Here is a 24,201-nt window from a genome sequence, read left to right as displayed (position 1 = left end):
AAAAATCTTCCATGTTTACAGCACCATTTAAACACAGCTGTCTGTGTTATCGAAGACCTCCTCAACCAAAGACTTTCAGCTGTGCCTGAAACTGACTGATTGGCCAGCATAAGAATAAAGCCAATGGTGTTTTCACAATCAATCAATTATCCCCCTAGGCTGGCATCACAACTTACAAAAAAACAACTTTACTTTCACTTTTTGTTTTTTATCCAACTAAGTAAGGTTTTGGTAGTTTCATATGTTTCATTGTAACAACGAAGTCCCAAGTCTTCAAGTTTTCTGTTCAAGGTCCCTTTCTCACTTTAGGTTGACCTTTGCAAGGTTAGGGTTAGGGTTAAAGGGGAAATTAAAAAAAAAAATTATGCCTATCATTTCTGAACTCAGCGTGTCTGAAAACCCCCAGGTGAATCTTTCTAGGAAAATCTGAGACGGACGGGCAATGTCACTGGTTGAGTTGATATGGAATGACGCGTTAACATATTTAAATAATTATTATCTCATGTTTAATCACTTAAAACTCTCTTCAAGCAGAGACTGGCAACGGGTCCGTGGTGAGAACTGTCAGTGTCCATGGCTGGTGCATTTTACTTATTACACAATTTTTTGTTTTAATATAGTAACTGTTTTGTGTTTTCTGTTACTTGTTTATGATGAATACCTTTTTTTGGACATCAGACTACTTATTTTTAATATTGTGTAATTTTAGCAGCTTTTTCTTGGTATCTGATTTGTTAACTTTCGCAATAGGAACGCATTACACATTAGTCTTTGCAGTGCAGTCATGTGAGAACAGAGCAGCAGGTAATGCATTTGCTTGATTATTCGAAAGTACAAACGTCGTAATAGCAAAAGTTCATAACCCTGTATGGGAAGAGCATATTTTTAACTGAGCTGTCCAAAACTGGGCAAAGGTTTTCTGAGCAAATCAATGGTTCTGAATTGGAATCTCAATACTCTGGGTTTTGTGAAGATAACACAATGGCAGTGCAATATGTTGGTGCCAACTTAACAGCGAGGAGTACATGAGTTAGCCAGTCTAGACACTTGTAGTTTTGAACAGGACTTCAGTCACATAAATGGGATCCAAGAACACGCACAGTAAGAGATTCACTCTGCTTGTACATATTGACTGAACACAAATCAGTTTACAAACACGCGAGTTCAGAAGGTAGGTACTGGGGACCTGCAGCATTTCATTGACATACGTGTGTGTATATATATATATATATATATATATATATATATATATATATATATATAAAGCATGATATGTATGCTGCCTTCATGGATATCCATCCATATGAAGACAGTATCTCAAACAGTTCAAGAGGGATGTAATCTTTTTTTGAAACTGCAAAACAGTTCACTTCATCTTTTGTCTTGAATTGTAGGATGCAGTAATCATGTACCGGATGGGTATATGAAGGCTGTATATCACAGTGTTAGGGCTTCATCAAGAGGAAAGAGGAGAAAGGTACAGAACCTGGTAGAAGGAGAGATGAAGAGGAGGTGAGGACTGCACTGCTCTCAAGTTCTTTAATAGCTGCAGCAATGTTTTCTACTCTTCTGTTACTTTCATTTTCAATTTCAGTTGTGTTTAGGGAGACACTATATATTATCTTAGCGTCACCAATGTTACTTAAAAATAATTGAGAAAATGTTATCTGTAAGATGAAACCCTCTACTAATATCATGTGGTTCCAGGCTGCTGACCACATGGATCATGAAGCCAAACAAGAGATACATGTCAACACTGTTAAACACTGTTACGGGTCTGTGGCAGGAAATGGCTGAGCGGTGACGTCAGACCAGAAGAAGGACGAAGAAAACAAAGGTATCTGCAGTTTACAGGCGCGGCGTGCGCCGTTTATTAAACACACAAAAAACAAATAAAATATTTAAACAAAAACACTGCTCACAGAGCAAAACAAAAAGATGAACAAAAACAAATCGCGAACACAAAATAATACCTATAACTAAGGTCAGGCTGGGCATTCGCCTTTACTGATCCTTTACTGATCCTTTACTGATCCTTTACTGATCCTTTACTGATCCTTTACTGATCCTTTACTGATCGCTCGTGCTCGTGCTCGTGCTCGTGCTCGTGCTCGTGCTCGTGCTCGTGCTCGTGCTCGTGCTCGTGCTCGCTCCTCTGAACACCCCACCCGGAGTGCAGAGCGCTGCAGGCTTTTTATAACAGGTGACCATCTCCCGATTAGCAACAAATTAATCACTTAATTAATTCGGGAGATGGACACCTTCTGCACGAGTTTTAATTAAACGTGGATGGGGTTCCCCATCCACGCTGCAAAAACAAAACACACACACACACACGGCGCTTCGCCGTCATACAATAAATACAAACATAAATCATAATAAACAAACCACGAAATAAGATCGGGGCGGAGGGGGAACCCCGTTCTAAAATAAACAAATAATACATGTAAGCAGGGCTTTCCTACCGCCCTGCTACAGAGTCATTCCAACTTACAACAGATTTAAGAATTTAAAATAAATCTGTACCTGTAGATAAAGTTAAATATTAACACTGACCCCTGTCTTTGCTTATAAGTATCGTGTTCTTTTGCTTTATCATATTCTGAAGTAGGGATGTGCGATAATGAAACTCTCAGTTATTGATTATTGCCTGTAAATGATCACGATAATCATGATTATTGTCTAAAGTAAAATGTCTCAAATATCCTGTTATCACGTAAAACTATTTATACCTGGGCAGTAGCATGATGACTAGTCACTGAGTGTAAAAAACGGGTTGGGGTGTGGGGGGTTTGATTAAGAAAAAGAGAAAGAAAGAGAAAGAAAGCAAGCGAATCGGCTGAGAGTAATTCACATTAGTCCTCCCTCATCGCGACTCGTCTGGTGGGCTTGCAGTGTGAAAGAAAGAAAGCGGGCGGCTTGACAACTTGAAGCACGTTTCGGAAGAGGCTTGCTTGAGTGCGATTGACTTCGCCTCTCCCAGCCGAGTCACTGCGGGGCAGCAGCGGTGAGACAGACGGGGACTTAAAAACAACTGGGCATTCCAAATTGGAGTGAAAAACGGGGGTAAAATAAATGATTGGCGACTCCAAAAATAAGGATTGATTGCTGTTAAACAGTGTGTTTGTGTGTGTGCAGGTTTACTGTCAATATAAAAAACAAATAGTCAAAATTGGAATTTTATTGAAAGATTGAGGAATATAAAATAGTAAATGAAGGGTAGTTATTAAAATAATCCCTTGATTTATAGACATCAAGTTTATGAGCAAACAAAGGAGGTTACCGGTAATGTTGGTTGTTGTTGTTATTATTATTTAAGTAAGTTTTTAATCTCACAAACATTTCCAATTTAAAACCGCTTATATAATATTGAATATCTTCTGGCTCGCAATGAGCTGCTCTGAAGGTTAGATGTGATTTGCAGGTATGAATATAATCCTAACACACTGCTATTGATGTACTACAGAAGTGCTTCTCAACCCTGCCTGCCCTGCTGTTTTTTGTTCCAACAACTGCGCTGCTCTCAATTACTTCATTGAACCCGAAACTGAACGAAGATTTTGCCTGGTCTGATCTTTTAATTTTTTATACAGTTGGGAGAGATTTCAAGCTAACTCTAAAATTGCATAACAAGGAACTTGATTTCTCCAACTTTTTATAGGCTGCTAAACAATTTGAAAAGTCAAATTAATTAGTTCAATTAACCCCCCTGAAGCACCGAACGCAATGTATACGTCCAGCACAGGTTGGTCACATTTGACCGATCCCGTCTCTCAAGCGTTGTATTTTACTTTTTTTTTTAAGTTTTCAGCGCCGAAATTCTTCAGTATGTGTTAAAAGTGCCCAGCTTTTCTCTTGCCCGTTTCGCCAGTCAGCGTCACTCTGGAAATATTATACAGTGCATGGGATTTTATACAGCTCTGCTATGCCTGCATCTTGCATTGAGAAAGCACCACGTTTGGAATCGGAATGAAGGAACTTATGATGATGTCACAGAATGACAATTTAGTCTCCAGCCAGTCTCCAATTTCGCACTGTTTGTATTATTAATAACACTATTTTACTGGTTTATCGCGTATTTAAGTTTTTTTTTTTTTTGTGAGAGCACCATATTATTTATTTGTTTGAATTGCACGTAGTACTATGACTGAGGACAAGCAGGAGTGTGACGTCATCAACCCGCGCATTATGTAGATATTTCCTGGTAGATTTGGGGAAATGTAGTTTTTGAGCCGGTGCTAGTGCTGGTTAGATATTGGGGGTGTCTGATTGGTCTTGAGCAGGAATAGGAGTGGCCAACTGGGTTTATAAGCAGCACAGCATGAACCAGGAGACTGGGAGAACTGGGGAAAAGAATCATGGTGCGCCTTGTGATTGTGGACTGAAGTATTGGACTGTGGCTGCTACCTGGACAGTGGGGTGCACTAAAGGAAATTGCAGTGTGATTTTAGAATTGTCAGCAAACCTAGTTGTTACAGTGAACCCTGGTGCATCCTTTCTTCTCATTGGTTGTATTGATTCTGGTTTGGAAGTGCTTCTATCTTTCTGTGGGATTTTAGATATGATTTTAATTTGCCCTTTTTATAATGCCATCCTTTCAGCCTGTCTGGCAAGGTGTGTTATTGAAAAGGTCTAAGTGCTGTTGGCATGGATTACTGCTGCTGTTTGCTTTCTTTCCCTTTTCTCCAGCAGGGGGTGCATGTTATGTTATGTTATGTCTTGAAATGAAAGACAGGGATTTTGCGGAGTCAGCAAGATGCTGTTCACATGCTCCTGGGGACTCAAGTGGAGATTGAGCGAATTGGAACTTTAGCTCCTTAGCTAGTATAGGAGGGTTTTATTAATTTATTTTGTTACTTTACACCCTAGCCACTGTAGTGGGTGTTATGTTTGGGTTTTTATTTTGTAATTTAATTTACTGGTTTATTGTGCTGTTTTAATAAAGTGTTTTATACAGTGTAATTTGTGTCTGCCTCTTGGTGTGGTGAGCGTCTCTGGAGGTTTCCAACTTGTCACATTTTAAAACGAACCTCTGTAAGCATGATGAAATTCGGGTCCTGGTGCCAGGCCATCACCACGTGGTGTAGTTGGCTACCAATAAATCAAAAATTTACTAGAAATAAGGTATTAGATTAAGAAGCCTCATGCTTTGACGACTGGTGACACTATCAGTCATCAAAAAAGCAGCAGTGCTTTGCAACTGTAGTTAGTCTTTTGTGCCTCTTGATAGGACATCCGCTCAGAACGTGTCCGCTTCCTCCAGCCCCCCCCAAGGAACACTGGAGCGGTCATCAATAACAGCGAGCAGTTGGTGAAAAACAACACTCGCTGTGCCATTCACGCTAAAAAAACGAACACTCCCACTCCTCCTCGTGGATAGCGAACACAAAGACTTAACAAACGCATTTCGATAGTAAATCACTATAGAAATAATCCCTGAAAGTATTGTTTTATGTGCAATTGGCCGTCCGTCTCCAGCTGTGCTGGTGACAAATAAACAGGAGCACTTTCATATAATGCAATCGCTGTAGTCCAGTGAGGTGTACAATAACATAATGTACAAATAGTCGAACTGGCCAGCCAGATCAGTGTTGATGCAATGGGCAACAATACCAGCAGACAGTGCACTGCTGCACGACTGTGTTGGTAGTGTGTTAGCAGCCCCTTTGCACTTGTTCTGCTGAAACAGTGGATTGCACATGTGAGAACTGGGATTGTATTCCATGGGTTATTGCATCACCATCATTCCATGTGATGTCATAGCCTGCCTGTTCAAACTGCAAAGATACTGTAAGTTTCAGCCTCTTCATAAGTTGACAGATATTTGCTTCCAATTATTTTCAAGTGTTTTGGTTCAAATCGGACCAGAGTGGATCTTTTTTTTTTTTTTCAAACAATCTTTATGTTGAGCTTCAACAAATGTAATCAATATTGGAACATGATCTTGTTTAAATAATCTGAGGGAAATGGCACAACTGGGCTTACACATGTTGAAAAAAATAAGACTCCACTTCCACAGTCAATATTTCATGTTTGCCCAGCACTTGTAGATCAGATTCCCATCTCTTAGACATTTTTATATGGGTGTCAACTTTTACAAACAGCTACTACTGCATATTAAAATGGACATGCCATTCATTTTCACCACGTCATGTTTAATATATGTTGTCTGCTGTTGTGTTATTATTATTGTTTCTGCTACAGGTCACGTCCTCGAGATAGTGTAGGGTGTACCCCATATTTTATAATGATCAATAAATATAACGACCTCGACAGATTGATCAAATCTAATGTGTCAACTATATGAAAAACAGCAAGTTCTTTAGAAAATGGCAAGAATTACAAATGAAATGAAAATCACTTGATGTAGAAAAGTGATTGGATATTAAAGGTTTTCATTTTATAATTTTTTACTTTTGCTGGGATACTTTTCAGGTCAGTGATACCAGAAGTATGGAGCTTAGAATCATAAACCGTGCATTTAGAATAGCAGTGTATTGCATGTGTTATTTCAATGGCAGTGTGTAATGCATGTGTTATTTCAATGGCAGTGTGTAATGCATGTATTATTTCAATGGCAGTGTGTAATGCATGTATTATTTCAATGGCAGTGTGTAATGCATGTATTATTTCAATGGCAGTGTGTAATGCATGTATTATTTCAATGGCAGTGTGTAATGCATGTGTTCTTTCAATGGCAGTGTGTAATGCATGTGTTCTTTCAATGGCAGTGTGTAATGCATGTGTTCTTTCAATGGCAGTGTGTAATGCATGTGTTCTTTCAATGGCAGTGTGTAATGCATGTGTTCTTTCAATGGCAGTGTGTAATGCATGTGTTATTTCAATGGCAGTGTGTAATGCATGTATTATTTCAATGGCAGTGTGTAATGCATGTGTTATTTCGATGGCAGTGTGTAATGCATGTGTTATTTCGATGGCAGTGTGCAATGCATGTGTTATTTCAATGGCAGTGTGTAATGCATGTATTATTTCGATGGCAGTGTGTAATGCATGTGTTATTTCGATGGCAGTGTGTAATGCATGTGTTCTTTCGATGGCAGTGTGTAATGCATGTATTATTTCAATGGCAGTGTGTAATGCATGTGTTATTTCAATGGCAGTGTGTAATGCATGTGTTATTTCAATGGCAGTGTGTAATGCATGTGTTATTTCAATGGCAGTGTGTAATGCATGTATTATTTCAATGGCAGTGTGTAATGCATGTATTATTTCAATGGCAGTGTGTAATGCATGTGTTATTTCAATGGCAGTGTGTAATGCATGTATTATTTCAATGGCAGTGTGTAATGCATGTGTTATTTCAATGGCAGTGTGTAATGCATGTGTTCTTTCAATGGCAGTGTGTAATGCATGTGTTCTTTCAATGGCAGTGTGTAATGCATGTGTTCTTTCAATGGCAGTGTGTAATGCATGTATTATTTCAATGGCAGTGTGTAATGCATGTATTATTTCAATGGCAGTGTGCAATGCATGTGTTATTTCAATGGCAGTGTGTAATGCATGTATTATTTCAATGGCAGTGTGTAATGCATGTATTATTTCAATGGCAGTGTGTAATGCATGTATTATTTCAATGGCAGTGTGCAATGCATGTGTTATTTCAATGGCAGTGTGTAATGCATGTATTATTTCAATGGCAGTGTGTAATGCATGTGTTCTTTCAATGGCAGTGTGTAATGCATGTGTTCTTTCAATGGCAGTGTGTAATGCATGTATTATTCCAATGGCAGTGTGTAATGCATGTGTTATTTCAATGGCAGTGTGTAATTGTGGCAAAGTGTCTGGTAAGGGGAACCGGTGTAGCGGTGATGCGGTGCAGGAGTGATGAACAGACAACGGTATTTCAGTGAACAAGGTGCATTAATTGGTAATCCAGGTCCAGTGACCGTTAAATAATAAATCCCCGGCTATACACAACAATGTGTAAAGCGCGGGGATAACAAAAACTGGGCACAGTCACGAACAAAACACAAGACGCGGTCACCAGTCCTAGGTGCGTGCAGACGTGCAGGTGCTCGGTGCAGACACAGGTTTGTGTGGAGTGTAGTGGTGCTCCGGATCGTGCTGACCCTGCCGACAGCTCCGGAGGTGTGCTTAACTGTCTAATAGTGAACACGAAAACAGACAGTTTCACGGACAGACACAATAACACAAAACACGAACACAATTCACTCTGAGAGCTCCTCTCTCAGCCCTTCTCTCTCCAAGCGTTTAACCCAAACGAAGGAAAAGAACAGCGTTACCCTGGCCCCTATATGTAATCCCGCATGATATCTAGGTAAACGGTTGCAGCTGCCTTATTACTTGCAGCTGCCCCTCGTTTACCTTTCAAGTCATTACGGTCTTACAACAGAGTCTCGCTTCTTTCCAGGCTGACCCACTTCCCGGTCCCGGAAACAAACTGTCAGGCCAGCCCTTCCAGATACTTCTCCTCCCGTTCTTTAGCGCCCTCACAGGTCGGGAGGAAGATTTATCACCAGAACTCATTGTATTTCTGTCACAGGCAGTATGAAGGTTAAACTATGATACTGGCTCTTTAAATGAAGGGGCATTTTCAACAGAACTGAGCAAGGGGAGACGAGAATCCAGCCCTTTTCAATCACATGGTTTGAATGGAATGAGGAAGACTCGCTGTCAGTGTCAGAGAAATGCAACATTGCAGCAACAGAACCCGGAACCTCTCAGAATGATGGAAATAACATGAAACAGTACCTCTATAACAGAAAGGAACGACATTCACAGGTCTTACTAATTGATTGTATTGTGTGAGAGACTGAGAGCCAGGGACAGAGCAGATGAACCAGCTGAGAATGAGCGAGCTGCTGGATAGAGACCTGGCCAGGACCGAGAAAACCAGGTATTATCACCGAGAGCCGTAACTAGGCATTTTAGCATCCAGAGCAGGCAATCATTTGCGCCTCCTGCCCCCTCCAGTTTTTGTTATTTTCTCTCTGACAGGGCTAGGATCCCTGCACATGAAAAGGGGGCGCAGCAAAGCCCTGCCATAGAAATGCATGTCTTTTGTTTTGTGTTCCATTGTTTGTGGTTATTTTAGAACGGGGAAGCCCTCCGCCCCTGTGTGCAGTTTTGTATTTGTGTTTTATGATTTCGTTCTGTAGTTATAAATATGACGGTGAAGCAGTATTTGTTGTATTTGTTTTAAAATACCTCGTGGGAACGTGTGGCTGTGGGCTAGTCATGGTTAGTCTCACATATAATTAACAAACTCGTGCAGATTGTGGCCGAGGGGTAATAGGATAATAGCTCATTAAACCCCTCGGCCACAGTATAAAAGCCTGCAGCTCTCCACGTTCCTGGTGGAGGGTAGGTGGGTGTTGAGAGCGAGGGGGAAATGAAATGAAATGAAATGGAATGGAATGGAAAATAACCTTTTTATTTGCTCTGTGTTTTTTTTAATAAGCACGGTGCCCAGCGTCTTTACTGCCTGTGTGTTTCTGGTCCTGCACTCTGGCCTGACGTCACCCTCAGCCATTCCTGTCACACTCTCTCTCTTTCTTTCTGGGAGTTAGGTGTTAGGATGCTATATTTGCTTGTGTTTTTAGTTTTGATTATTGTTATTATTGTTATTTCCGAATCCCTCCTTCAATATTTTTGAAGGGAACAAGACATGACTTAAAACGTAAAGGAACTTGTTAAAAGGTGTAACTGCAGGGTTCGATTTCCTGCCTTTACGATTATATTCAATCCTTGCATTTTTAGTACCAATAAATGATAACAAATTTATTTTACATATCACAATTCTTTGTTAGTCAAAGCTGGGGTTCAGTTTTTGACTCCACAGTACCAACTAAGGCAGAGTCTGATCAAGCTGATAATAAGGAAGATTACATTGTGTTCTTTTTCTGATCACATTAAACTGTGAGCAGTATGGCTGGCATGTGTGGAATTTTAGCAGTGTCGCTGGAAACTATCAATCTACCGTATGGTTCTTTTCCACATTAACCCTTACAGAATCCTTTTATATCTCTATAGCTCCTCCGGTATAACTAGACTTGCTACTTTCCGAATTTGGTACTGAATTTGGTACTACACTTTAGGATATTTTTAGGAGGTACTGAATTTGGTACTACACTTTAGGATATTTTTAGGAGGTACTGAATTTGGTACTACACTTTAGGATATTTTTAGAAGATTACTAGGGGTCATGAAAACACATCTAATAAATAATTGAAGGTGTTCCTCTGGAAGCTGCGTGTTATTTCAGACAGACAGCAGCCAGGAGCAGCCGCTGCAGCAGCAAGCCCTGGGATACAAAAACGCAACCAATGCCGGGGGGCGCTGACAGCCGACACGTGAAAACATCGAGAACCACGCGACACAATGATCACTCGAGTGGCAATACATTTCACTCATGTTTCCACCCCTCACGGCTTTGCACCCAGGGTGGCTGCCCCGCTCGCCCCGCTCGCCCCGCCCTAGTTACAGCTCTGATATCACCTTCCGTTAATCAGGTAATATCACTGCCCATAAACCAGGTAATATCACTGCCCATAAACCAGGTAATATCACTGCCCATAAACCAGGTAATATCACTGCCCATAAACCAGGTAATATCAACTTCCATAAACCAGGTAATATCACTGCCCATAAACCAGGTAATATCACTGCCCATAAACCAGGTAATATCACTGCCCATAAACCAGGTAATATCATCTTCCATAAACCAGGTAATATCATCTTCCATAAACCAGGTAATATCACTGCCATAAACCAGGTAATATCACTGCCCATAAACCAGGTAATATCACCCTCCATAAACCAGGTAATATCACTGCCCATAAACCAGGTAATATCATCTTCCATAAACCAGGTAATATCACTGCCCATAAACCAGGTAATATCACTGCCCATAAACCAGGTAATATCATCTTCCATAAACCAGGTAATATCATCTTCCATAAACCAGGTAATATCACTGCCCATAAACCAGGCAATATCATCTTCCATAAACCAGGTAATATCACTGCCCATAAACCAGGTAATATCATCTTCCATAAACCAGGTAATATCACTGCCCATAAACCAGGTAATATCATCTTTCATAAACCAGGTAATATCACTGCCCATAAACCAGGTAATATCACCCTCCATAAACCAGGTAATATCACTGCCCATAAACCAGGTAATATCATCTTCCATAAACCAGGTAATATCACTGCCCATAAACCAGGTAATATCATCTTCCATAAACCAGGTAATATCACTGCCATAAACCAGGTAATATCACTGCCCATAAACCAGGTAATATCACCCTCCATAAACCAGGTAATATCACTGCCCATAAACCAGGTAATATCACTGCCATAAACCAGGTAATATCACTGCCCATAAACCAGGTAATATCACCCTCCATAAACCAGGTAATATCACTGCCCATAAACCAGGTAATATCATCTTCCATAAACCAGGTAATATCACTGCCCATAAACCAGGTAATATCACTGCCCATAAACCAGGTAATATCATCTTCCATAAACCAGGTAATATCATCTTCCATAAACCAGGTAATATCACTGCCCATAAACCAGGCAATATCATCTTCCATAAACCAGGTAATATCACTGCCCATAAACCAGGTAATATCATCTTCCATAAACCAGGTAATATCACTGCCCATAAACCAGGTAATATCATCTTTCATAAACCAGGTAATATCACTGCCCATAAACCAGGTAATATCACCCTCCATAAACCAGGTAATATCACTGCCCATAAACCAGGTAATATCACCCTCCATAAACCAGGTAATATCACTGCCCATAAACCAGGCAATATCATCTTCCATAAACCAGGTAATATCACTGCCCATAAACCAGGTAATATAATCTTCCATAAACCAGGTAATATCACTGCCCATAAACCAGGTAATATCATCTTTCATAAACCAGGTAATATCACTGCCCATAAACCAGGTAATATCACCCTCCATAAACCAGGTAATATCACTGCCCATAAACCAGGTAATATCATCTTCCATAAACCAGGTAATATCACTGCCCATAAACCAGGTAATATCATCTTCCATAAACCAGGTAATATCATCTTCCATAAACCAGGTAATATCACTGCCCATAAACCAGGCAATATCATCTTCCATAAACCAGGTAATATCACTGCCCATAAACCAGGTAATATCATCTTCCATAAACCAGGTAATATCACTGCCCATAAACCAGGTAATATCATCTTTCATAAACCAGGTAATATCACTGCCCATAAACCAGGTAATATCACCCTCCATAAACCAGGTAATATCACTGCCCATAAACCAGGTAATATCATCTTCCATAAACCAGGTAATATCACTGCCCATAAACCAGGTAATATCATCTTCCATAAACCAGGTAATCATCACCCATAATTTAGTTTCCCCAACATTATGAACCTGTATACAACAGTTCAGATAAATCCATCAAGGACTATAGTGAATTAAATTAGTACATCTTACCCGTTTTGCGCTTCCATTAGTTAAACAGGTCTCAAGCGTGCACTCTCATAGCGCCCGTGTATTTTAAATTGAAAACATGAAGGGAGCTCCTAGTTTCTGTGCCTTATTTTTGGGTTGTCTGTTTGCACTTCCTGGGTCATCTCAGTAGTGTCTTCTGGGTCATTTTACTTGCTGAAAACATCAGTCAATGGGGGAAGCAGCTGGCTGATAAATCATAGGAAGGAAGCCATTGCAGGGGTGGGGACAGTCTCACCATCTATAGTATTATATGTCATGTTTTGGCCATGTCTCACAGCTAGCAGTTTTCTTTACAACAGCCTTTTCCCTCTTTTCAATGAGAAGTTAAGTTTTCAATAAAGTTTGGTCATGAATATAAATGAATTATCTATAAAACAAATATAGCTGGATTATATTACTTTTATTGTGACAATAAAGCAACACATAATAGTTATAGGTTTGGAAGTGTCTGTGTATTGGTTATATTGACACTTGTAGCTCGTAAACAGACCGTTCACTTTTACCCGTGCCTATATTCCTGTTCTAACACCCATTTCCCCCACAGAGAGGAGAAAATAAAGGCGATTGAGAAGTTTGTTGAGGAGTACTTGGAAAAGAAGAGGACCATAGTCAAGGAAACCAGGAAGCTTCAAGTGGTTGCTGATGGCATTGAGCCTGTTAGGCTTGCTATATATGTGGGGACTGCACTTGGCTTCAGCGGTTTGGCAGGAATGCTAACAGTTACACAAGGAGCCCCACATGCAGCAGCCAGCATAGGGGCTGGTATTGCTGCGGGTGGAGCCGCTGTCCTTGTTGGTGGCACCGCTGCCATGGTCAGGCTCATCAGGAAAATAGAAACTATGAGTGAAAAAGTGGCAACTGGGATCCAAGACATCACTGAATCAGCCAGTTGCATTACTGAATCCATACTAACGTTAGACCCGTATCCACGATCACAAGTCTACAGTGACTTGGCTCTTAAAAGGGCACGGGAAGCGCACACCAGAGCCATCAAGAGAAAACGAGAGTATGAAAACGAGTTAGCCAGTCGGGAGATTGACCTCCTCGAATACTATGAAGAGCTAGCCAGGAGAGAAAGGGACATCCGAGGAATAATCGAAGAGGGGTTAGCGATCCAAGAGATCGACCTCAGAATCAGGGAGAATGTCGAGGAGTTGGCAAGGAAACAGGAAATCGAATTCGGAACTCAGAAATGCCAGGAGAAGCTAGCGAGGAGGCGGGAGCAGTACCTCACCACACTAAGACAGTACAAGGAAGAGCTGGAGAACAGAGAAATGAAGGTATATGTATTTGGAGTTGAAGAAGCTCTTTATCAGGGAAGGGTTGCAGAAACCAAGATCCTGGAGTTTGCTGAATGGACAGAGTCGGTGCTGAAGTTAGTGGATAAAATATATTTTGAGATTAAATACTTAGCAAAAACCCTATGGTAACAGTGTTTTGTACTGTGTGTAAGCTGTCAACAGCTTAACAAGGTTAGCTGTCAGGAGAGATTCATTGTGAGTAAGCAATGCTGAATATTGCATACCCATTTTACAATTAAAATAGTCATGCATGTGAGTTGTTAATAATTTCGATTGAAATAGTGTTGAAATAGGGGAACATTCACAGAAGTGCTGTGGCTATTCCACAAATGAGGAGGAGTCTGGAAAACCCAGGGGAGCCCCCAAAGGGTTGCTTACTTGGTGAAATAACTACAGCAGCACTCTGACTGCCTTCAGAATGAAGAATCGTGATTATATTAAAAGTACAAAGTATGGCAATCAAAATGTAGTTAAACCCTACATTAAAGTAGACAATGTTTGAAAATGTTTTAAAAATATGTAACCCTTTCATTTTCAATAAATGTTTCAAGCTGGTACATTGTGTTTTCTCCGTTATAAATTACTAATACAAAATAAACACAATCCCTGTTAAGCATTTGTTTAGGTTCCAGTGTATGTTGTGTACAAAAGGTTGAGTCTACAGAAGGAACAGGTGGGTGGATCCTCATGAAGAAACAGCTGCTTGGGTTTCTGTGGATTGCTCTGAGAAAAGCAGCAGTCCTCACAAATCCAAGCAGCTGTTTCTTCACTCGTTTCACTCTGAATTTTATTTTTTATTTATTTATTAGCAGATGCCCTTATCCAGGGCAACTTACAATCGTAAGCAAATACATTTCAAGTGTTACAATACAAGTAATACAATAAGAGCAAGAAATACAATAACTTTTGTTCAAGCAAATTACAAGTGTGACAAACCACAATTCAATAATACAGCAGATAATAGTGGTAGTTACATCAGAATATGATTAAATACAAAATACTACAGGTTAAACACTTGACAGATTACAGTACTCTGAAGTGCAGGATTAAATGCAGTAAAATAGGGGGCAGATAAGAGCAAAATAAAGCACATTTAAATGAAGGGTGATGGTGTCCCAAGATACAAACAGAGGAGTTCTACAGGTGCTGTTTGAAGAGGTGCCGGAATGTGGTCAGGGACTGGGCAGTCCTGACATCTGTAGGAAGGTCATTCCACCACTGCGGAGCAAGGGTGGAGAAGGAGGGGGCTCGGGAGGCAGGGGAGCGTAGCGGAGGTAGAGCCAGTCTTCTAGTGCAGGCGGAGCGGAGAGGTCGAGTGGGGGTGTAGGGAGAGATGAGGGTCTGGAGGTAGCTGGGTGCAGTCTGATCAAGGCATCTGTAGGCTAGTACAAGAGTCTTGAACTGGATGCGAGCGGTGATCGGGAGCCAGTGGAGTGAGCGGAGTAGCGGAGTTGCGTGGGAGAAGCGAGGCAGAGAGAACACCAGGCGGGCAGCAGAGTTCTGGATGAGCTGGAGCGGACAGGTGGCGGACGCAGGGAGGCCAGCCAGGAGGGAGTTGCAGTAGTCTAGGCGGGAGAGTACCAGGGCCTGGACGAGGAGCTGGGTAGCATAGTTGGTGAGGAATAATAAAAATAAAAAAAATAACTGTTTATAGTAAAAGACAAGAGTGCTGTTTCATCTAATATTTTTCAATATTTAATAATAATACGTTGAGTGCGATGGAAAGAACATTATTTATTAAAGCTTAGACCACAAATACAACATTCTACACATTTTCATGACATCTTTGGCCTCTCCGAGTTGCCCCTGCCCATCATTTAGTTTGCTGACAGAGGAGAGGCTGGCTATAGTGAAGCCATGGGCAGGATAGCTGCCTGTCCCGTTATGGGGCTGGGGAGGAGAAGGTGAACTCTGACGCACAGCAGGGACGAATGGAGTGAGGTAAGGTATTAATTCCTTTCTAGCTGATCATTGTCCGTGTTGTTTATCGAATGACGAATGAGATATGAGCCACTTGGCTGACGAATGTTCTGGTAATGGGGGCTCCTCATATTCTTGATGTTTTCAATTTTAATCTAGTTTTAAACTGAACCACGCTTTGCTAAATATACTCATAGTTGAAACATTAGTCATTGAATTTTAGTTTTCATGTTTTACATTTTCAGAGAATCTTTATTCATAATTGTACATGCTTTTTATTATGTACTGTGGCAAGAAATGGCGTTGCGTTGACTCAGACCAGAAGGAGGAACAACAACAGACGGGTACGGTGCAATGGCGCGTGCGCCGTTTTATTTAATGAAAACAAAAATAAATAAAATATTTAAACAAAAATAAACACTGTTCACAAAGCAAAATAAAACAATTAAACAAAATAAATCTCGAACACAAAATAAACGCTAAGGTCAGGCTGAGCAGCTGCCTTCACTGAGCCTTATATTCTTTTAGTTTTAACTATCTCTCTCGCCTCTCCCCCTCCCGTTCTCCACTTCCAGCCGGAGTGCGGAGAGCTGCAGGTATTTATACGGGCGACCATCTCCCAATTAGCAACAAATTAATCAATTAATTAATTCGGGAGATGGCCACCTTCTGCACGAGTTTTTGAATTGCTGGCAGAGACGAGTTTGCCAAACCTTGTCTCTGCCAAAATGTACACACATGCACACACACACGCCGTCTTTTAAATAACAGAACAAATATACAGTCATAATACAAATATAAAACAATAAAGAAAACACACGGCGGTTCGCCGACATCTACCTCCAAAATAAAACACAATAAACAAATGCAATAAATAACACAGGGACAGAGGGGGAGACCCCGCTCTAAAAATAAACAAACACAATATATTTAAGCAGGGCTTTCCTACCGCCCTGCTACATGTACATAAATGTTTTTAATAAATGTGTTGATTAAAGATGTAACTGCTCTAGATATTGCTGCTCTAGAAAGAGTGCAAAGAAGAGCGACCAGAATTATCCCGGGTTTAAAAGGCATGTCATATGCAGACAGGCTTAAAGAACTGAATCTACTCATTCTTGAACAAAGACTATGCAGCAATCTGATTCAAGCATTCAGAATTCTAAAAAGTATTGACAATGTCGACCCGGGGCACTTTTTCAACCTGAAAAAAGAAATAAGGACCAGGGGTCACGTGGAGATTAGATAAAGGGGTATTTAGAACAGAAAATAGGAGGCACAGAGAATTGTGGGAATCTGGAACCAACTCCCCAGTAATGTTGTTGAAGCTGACACCCTGGGGTCCTTAAGCTGCTTGATGAGATTCTGGGATCAATAAGCTACTAACAACCAAACGAGCAAGATGGGCCGAATGGCCTCTCGTTTGTAACCTGTTCTTCTGTTCTGTTTTCACTGCAGTATGAAATCACCACGGTACACTGGCAGTTTGTGTAATTATTCTTATCATTCTTAGTGTTATGCTAGGGAGCGCAGTGGGTGAATGCACAAGCCTGGCTGAATCCCTGTGAAATCTATCAGTGGAAAGATTAAACACAAACTCCTTATCAATTACTTATTCATTGTAAAACTCTATTTTAAAATCTGATTGAGATTTGAGACTGACCTTTTCATTCATGCCCCCCTACTGCTGTAAGTACATTAGCAGCGAGAGCCAAAGTATTTAGCTTTGTCTTGAATGATACAGAGTCTAAATGGTGTCAAAGAGGGCGTCGGCCTACTAAAATGTAAGCAAAATGGATTGTCAACAAGAGCTGCTTTTGGTGATATAGAGTTCTCAAAAGGCTAAACTCTGGAAACCTATAAAAAAAGCCACTTTGGTCTTTAACACAGCAAAGTGCCCTTACTGTAGCTTTCAAACCTGCTGTCTTACTTCAACGTTGGTCTGCTGTAATAAGCGCTAATCTTACCTAACGTCCTGTCAGCACTTGAAACATTACCACTGCCCCCTTTTAAAATAAATCCCAATCAAAGCCTGAATTCAATTGAAGATTATGGCGCTTCTATACTCTGGGTTGAATGCTTCTGTTTTATTTCTTAATTCTGTTGTCTATACTCACAGGCTAGTTCTTACTCTCTGTTCAGAATGATAGTTTCGGTTTCCATTTAGAGTTAACAGGATACCAGCCCTTATCTTTCTGTGTAGCTTTATATAACCCCGCGGCCAGCCTTGCTTTGAAGTGGTAGTCTAAAGTTCAGATAGAGAGCATTTAAACAGGCACTTTACTGCGAAAACACAACAGAGGAGAAAGACCAAATTAACCACTCAAGTTCTATTTGCAAAAGGTAAAACTGCAGCAGAATTCGTTATATATTATAAATATTCGTTGCTGGTGGAACATAATGTTCCACCAGCAACGAATATTTATAATATATAACGAAAAAAATTAACACTAAATTAACACATTTTAGAAATTATATTTAATGTTTCTGTATTTCTCTGTGCATTGTAAATCAAATATTTAAGAATTAAACATAAAATGTGTAGATTATAAACCAATTTTAGTTTGAACTCGTTTTCTTTAGACTTTGATACTAGCACAGTTTAACGTGTATATAATACTAAACGTGTTCATAAGCTGCTGTATAAAGGTTAGTTCTTGAAACACCTTTTAATTCGGTGATCTGAATATGTAATTTGAATATAAAACAATGACACCCCGCACACCGTATTAACTCATTTGAAATACACTTGCTTTGGAGATCACACACGTTATTTTTATAACAACACTTCAAATACTGTTTTATACCAATTGCAGCTGTAACTCTGATAAGCTGTAAATGAAAAACATGTATCTAAGGTAATGCCACAAGACTATAGACAGTATTTTATAAACCCCGTTTTGTCTGTCTTTGTGATAACATTCTTAGGGCCTCATGCACTAAACGGTGGCAAATGACCTGAAATACTGTAAGAGAAACCCATATTGCGTGCAAAAAATGAAGGTGTGACCGCTCTATTCACTAATATAATAATATGCACGAATAAGGCGCGCTAAATGATTCATTTTCCAGTCATCCTAGCACGCGAAATGCTGCGCGCGTTACACACCCTTTATTAAATAAATAAACAAATACGTTTGCTTCAATCTTGGGAGTTTAATTATTTCCGAGTGTGCAACACTACAGTTCCCATGCAGCGGTCTTTTGGTAAGTTGCATTTTCAGAATCATATCATTATGTATAGTATTACAAGTTAACACTGTATGTTAAAACACTGCCCTTAATCCACAAAACCAACTAAATCCATCCTATGTAGCCTATATGTGACATTTTATTTGTAGTGTTCTTTGGAACATGGTTTAACCTGGAATAAATGTAATGCAGTACCTGAAAGCAGATATACGCGTTTATTATGTTTCCCACACAGCACTAGTTCTGGTCTGCCCTGTTTGTATTGTGATTTAGACAGACACCGCCTGGTTTCAATAAGCAGTACTCTTAACACGCGCTGAGACACTTGGTAAAGTTAGATGCTTTCAGTGAATATGGTTTTTATATCAAGTCCCTCCCTCGCCGTATTAGCATTATTAATTGTCTGTAAATGACATGCACGCAGTATCTTTTTCCAGGCGATTAATTTCGCGTGCAAAGTCATTTGCCGCTGGGTAGTGAATACAGCATGTGTTCAAAGCACGCAGTAACGGGCTTAGTGCCTGGTAAACTGTTTAGTGCATGAGGCCTTTAGAGATGTAATTGTTTTTCTATGTCATTTTCTGCACATGGCTTATCTTCGCTGTATATTTCCTATATACTTTACTGACTGACATGAGGACTGTTGTATGACACCTGAAATGTATTTTTTTAAATATTAATGAAAAAAAGGTAACCTAGGTATGTGTAAAATGAATTGCTGATGTTATAGAGGTGTTGTCATCACATTCTGTTGTTGTGGTGACCACTGCATTCTAGCTGTGTGGGGAAACGTTATATTTGATTTTTAAAAGGAAGGCACACTGCAATATCTGTGTCTGCACTGTAGCCTATAGGGGAAGCATTTCTGCACTGACAGTGTAAGCTGGGTCAGTAATGATCTAAGCAGAAACAGCAATACAGAATCATACAGAACAAACATAAGCAGGTAAGACTTGAAGTATTAGGGAAGTGATATAAACTGATACAGGCTGATAGAGGACTAATTGCTTCAGTGATATAAAAACATGCCTTTTGACTAACAGGTGATTGCTTTGCTGTTGCAGACTGAGAACAGAGCCAGCTGCAGGATACAGCCATGTACCAGCTGCCAAAAACAAGGGCAAACACCTGGGAGTACGAACCCTCTTTCATGACAGGAGAGGAGGTGGAGTTTGAGGGAAGCAGGTAATCTCTCCTTCCATTCTTCATTATGAATCCCATGTGAAAACTCAATCAATCCCTGATCAGGATCTGTCAGGCTTCCCGTACATCTTAGTCTGTTTATAGATGTTATCCCATGCACAGAGCATGACCTAGTTTATAGTTTTATGTCTGATAGTTGTTCATAGGTTAATATGTGCCAGGTGTCTCTTATTATAACAGAAGTTATGTTGCACAGTCAGAGCCGCCCAGCTTGCACAAGGATCCTGCATTTTCAGATGTATTTTCAGGATCAGAGCCAGTGAACCACTCTTATCTCTCCCTCCATAGTTCATTTAGTCATTACAGCAGGGAACAAAACAATAATCATCTCCACAAGTGGCTCCTGTAAATACTGCAGAGCTACACCCAACCAGAGCCCTGCCACGCTTATGGGTAACTAGCAAACAGGGAGCTGCTTGGGTTAGTTCAAATCAAAGCTCTGATGAGCCAAGTCCAAGTCCTTGACTTGTTATATACAGAATCATTTGATCTGTGAACTATGGCTGTATCTTTTAAAACCTGCATATCTTCTAAAAGTAATTCAGAATTCTGTATTTCAGCACAGCAATGCCTTGACCTTTGTCTGATCTGTAGCCTGTACAGCAATGCCTTGACCTTTGTGTGATCTATAGCCTGTACAGCAATGCCTTGACCTTTGTCTGATCTATAGCCTGTACAGCAATGCCTTGACCTTTATCTGATCTATAGCCTGTACAGCAATGCCTTGACCTTTGTCTGATCTGTAGCCTGTACAGCAATGCCTTGACCTTTGTCTGATCTATAGCCTGTCGCAGCTGGATTTCTATCAGGGCATCTTAGTGGTGGGAAATGACCTGGATTGTCTGGATTGCAGTGGCCCTGCACTTTGCTTGAGTTCTTGCAAAGGAAACAAATTGAGAAGAGCGGTAGTCTAAAAACAAATTATTCATTGAATTGTTGTTCCTTTAACAAGAACTCCCAGAAACAACATTCCTATCGTCTGCGTTCCTTCATGCCCTGTAGCATTGAAAAAAATATTAGTGTTCACTACCAGCGATGAACATCATTACAAATACACATTCAACACAATGTGTGTATCTTTCATGTAGGCAAATGTGAGATCTACAAAGTGATGGTAATACAAATTAGAATTAATATAATTATTTTGTTAGCTCTGAGTACATTATAGTCCCCCGTGAAAAGCTCGGCAAATTGTTCCAAATTCTTCGGCAAGGGTCCATGAGTTCTGCAACAGAAGTTCTTGAATTCTGCGGTAGCCTTTTAAAAGTTAAAACCACACACAAGCATAAATGCATTTAGGATAACCAATCAGAGTAGCTTTTGTCAACCTTTTAGGATTGGTTCATTCGATAAAGAGGACGAACGTAACTCCATCGGAATCTCTGATAGGTGGATTTCAAATAAGATGCTATTTTATGACCCCATAAACTACACGTCAATCAGCATTCTCACAAGCATTGTGGAAAGCATGTTTCATTTCTTTTTTTTCTAGAGCTGTTTTCAAAGTTTGTTACAGTACATGCTAAAACAAATAGCAGAATGAATACACAAAAACATTTATTGAAACTTTAATAACTTATTAATTCCAAAAACGAAATTGTGAGACCACTGTCAGCAGGTAGAAAAGTACGAAACATTTCTTCAAATAGTGTTGTTCTGAATAAAATTGACTGAAAGAAAAGTAAAAAAAAATTAAAATGTTATGCAAAACAGTTTACCCCCGTCCTCATACAAGTGTCTCGCATAGTCCCGCGCACCATTGCTTGCTGTTTTATTTTCTAAGTGGCTTTTGCCTCCAGACACGTTTGCTCTCAACAAGTTTATCCATTTTAGCTCAGGATTTTAATAGCCACAGCATGTCAGTGTCTAACTCTTCTTTGCGTTTCCCTTTCACAGCACAGAGCAGAGCATGGAGGAGTTTGTCCAGCTGTTCAAATCCAAGAAGCCGTTGATAAAGAGACACCTCCGAGAACTCAAAGAGATTGCGGATGGCTTGGATGAGGCCAGCATGAACGCAACCCTTGCTAAGACTATAGGGAGCTTCTTAGGGGCGGCCGGGGGGGATCATGACCCTAGCAGGGCTATTCCTGGACCCCGAGTCACCCACAGCACAGCCTGCAGTTTGCAAGATATCGGAGAGAAAGGGGTCTCCTTAGGACAGTTTGCCAAAACTGCCACTGATATAACCCAGGCCGTCAGTGAGAGAACACACAACCAAAGAGCAGATGAGATACTGGGGAAGGTAGAGGCTGCGATGATAGAGCTGAGCAAATCGATCGACATCGCCTTTAAATCACTCCTGAAATTGAAAGAGTCTCGCCTCGAGGACAAGAGCAGTTTACTTTTACAGCTCTGCAGTAGCGTGGGTCCTATCATTAGTAGGTACATAGGGACGAGAGTGATGTGTGATGTGGGCTATTCTTCTACAGCCCTCTCTCTGTGTGTGATGACAGGCTAGCTAGAGGGGTTCAAGTTGGACTCTGTGTGGTTAAAGATGTCTATGAGATGACTTCGTATTATGAAGACATGCAGCAAGGCTGCAAGACTGAAAGAGCAGAGGAGATCAGGAGTGTGGTGAAATCTGTAGCCTCAGATCTGTCGAGACTGGAACAGCTGTATCAATACATGCGGCAATGAAGCTTCTTAAAGGAAATGTGATAACATATAGATTCAGAGAGGACATCAGTAATCTGGAGCAGAGCTCTTCACTGTATTGTGAGGTATAAGAACATAAGAAAGTTTACAAACGAGAGGAGGCCATTTAGCCCATCTTGCTCGTTTGGTTGTTAGTAGCTTATTTATCCCAGAATCTCATCAAGCAGCTTCTTGAAGGATCCCAGGGTGTCAGCTTCAACAACATTACTGGGGAGATGGTTCCAGACCCTCATGATTCTCTGTGTAAAAAAGTGCCTCCTATTTTCTTTTCTGAATGCCCCTTTGTCTAATCTCCATGTCCCCTGGGTCGACATTGTCTATACCTTTTAGGATTTTGAATGCTTGAATCAGGTCTTTTAGCCTGTCTGCATATGACATGCCTTTTAAACCTGGGATAATTCTGGTCTCTCTTCTTTGCACTCTTTCTAGAGCAGCAATATCTTTTTTATAGCGAGGTAACCAGAACTGAACACAATATTCTAGGTGAGGTCTTACTAATGCATTGTAAAGTTTTAACATTACTTCCCTTGATTTAAATTCAACACTTCTCACAATATATCCGAGCAACTTGTTAGCCTTTTTTATAGCTTCCCCACATTGTCTAGATGAAGACATTTCTGAGTCAACATAAACTCCTAGGTCTTTTTCATAGATTCCTTCTTCAATTTCAGTATCTCCCATATGATATGTATAATGCACATTTTTATTGCCTGCATGCAATACTTTACACTTTTCTCTATTAAATTTCATTTGCCATGTGTCTGCCCAGTTCTCAATGCTGTCTAGATCATTTTGAATGACCTTTGCTGCTGCAACAGTGTTTGCCACTCCTCCTGTTTTTGTGTCGTCTGCAAATTTAATGAGTTTGCTTACTATACCAGAATCTAAATCATTAATGTAGATTAGGAATAGCAGAGGACCTAATACTGATCCCTGTGGTACACCACTGGTTACCTCGCTCCATTTTGAGGTTTCTCCTCTAATCAGTACTTTCTGTTTTCTACATGTTAACCACTCCCTAATCCATGTGCATGCATTTCCTTGAATCCCTACTGCGTTCAGTTTGAGAATTAATCTTTTATGCGGGACTTTGTCAAAAGCTTTCTGGAAATCTAAATAGACCATGTCGTATGCTTTGCAATTATCCATTTTCAATGTTGCATCCTCAAAAAAGTCAAGTAGGTTAGTTAGACATGATCTCCCTTTCCTAAAACCATGCTGACTGTCTCCCAGGATATTGTAACCATATAGGTAATATCTTATTATAGATCCATAAGTTTACATATAATAGAAGTCAGGCTTACTGGTCTGTAGTTACCTGGTTCGGTTTTGTCTCCCTTTTTGTGGATTGGTATTACGTTTGCTATTTTCCAGTCTGTTGGTACAACCCCTGTGTCAAGAGACTGTTGCATGATCTTGGTT

At 40.3% G+C, this 24,201-nt stretch overlaps 1 protein-coding gene and 1 non-coding gene across 3 annotated transcripts; one reads left to right on the top strand and one right to left on the bottom strand.

Moving 5' to 3' along the window:
* Positions 1-5,234: 5,234 nt before the first annotated feature.
* LOC117409885 (small nucleolar RNA U3) lies at positions 5,235-5,452 on the bottom strand. The gene has a single exon (XR_004545610.3). It is a non-coding gene; the product is annotated as a small nucleolar RNA U3 (small nucleolar RNA).
* A 2,919-nt stretch (positions 5,453-8,371) lies between these two features.
* On the top strand, positions 8,372-23,100 carry LOC117968866 (uncharacterized). 2 transcript variants are annotated; one of them, XM_034916705.2, is made up of 3 exons: positions 8,372-8,878; positions 19,986-20,106; positions 22,021-23,100. In XM_034916705.2, exons 2-3 carry the CDS (start codon positions 20,018-20,020, stop codon positions 22,580-22,582), a joined length of 651 nt encoding a protein of 216 aa, XP_034772596.2. In that variant the 5' UTR covers positions 8,372-8,878; positions 19,986-20,017; the 3' UTR covers positions 22,583-23,100. The 2 variants fall into 2 exon arrangements, with proteins under 2 accessions (XP_034772596.2, XP_058869318.1); XM_059013335.1 differs by lacking the exons at positions 19,986-20,106; positions 22,021-23,100 and adding an exon at positions 13,053-14,364 and having other exon boundaries at positions 8,538-8,878.
* The last annotated feature ends 1,101 nt before the right edge of the window (positions 23,101-24,201 follow it).

The sequence above is a fragment of the Acipenser ruthenus genome, chromosome 45 (assembly GCF_902713425.1).
Source record: "Acipenser ruthenus chromosome 45, fAciRut3.2 maternal haplotype, whole genome shotgun sequence".
Taxonomy (NCBI): Eukaryota; Metazoa; Chordata; class Actinopteri; order Acipenseriformes; family Acipenseridae; genus Acipenser; species Acipenser ruthenus.
Note: the sequence above shows the minus strand (reverse complement) of the source record. Positions and strands in the feature narration are given on the sequence as shown.

What these genes read in the sequence shown, in the direction of transcription:
- LOC117968866 (XM_059013335.1), top strand. Translation starts at nt 8,817, where the DNA reads ATGAACCAGCTGAGAATGAGCGAGCTGCTGGATAGAGACCTGGCCAGG. An exon ending in GCCAGGACCGAGAAAACCAG is followed by an intron (nt 8,879 to 13,052) that starts GTATTATCACCG and finishes TTTCCCCCACAG; the next exon opens with AGAGGAGAAAATAAAGGCGA.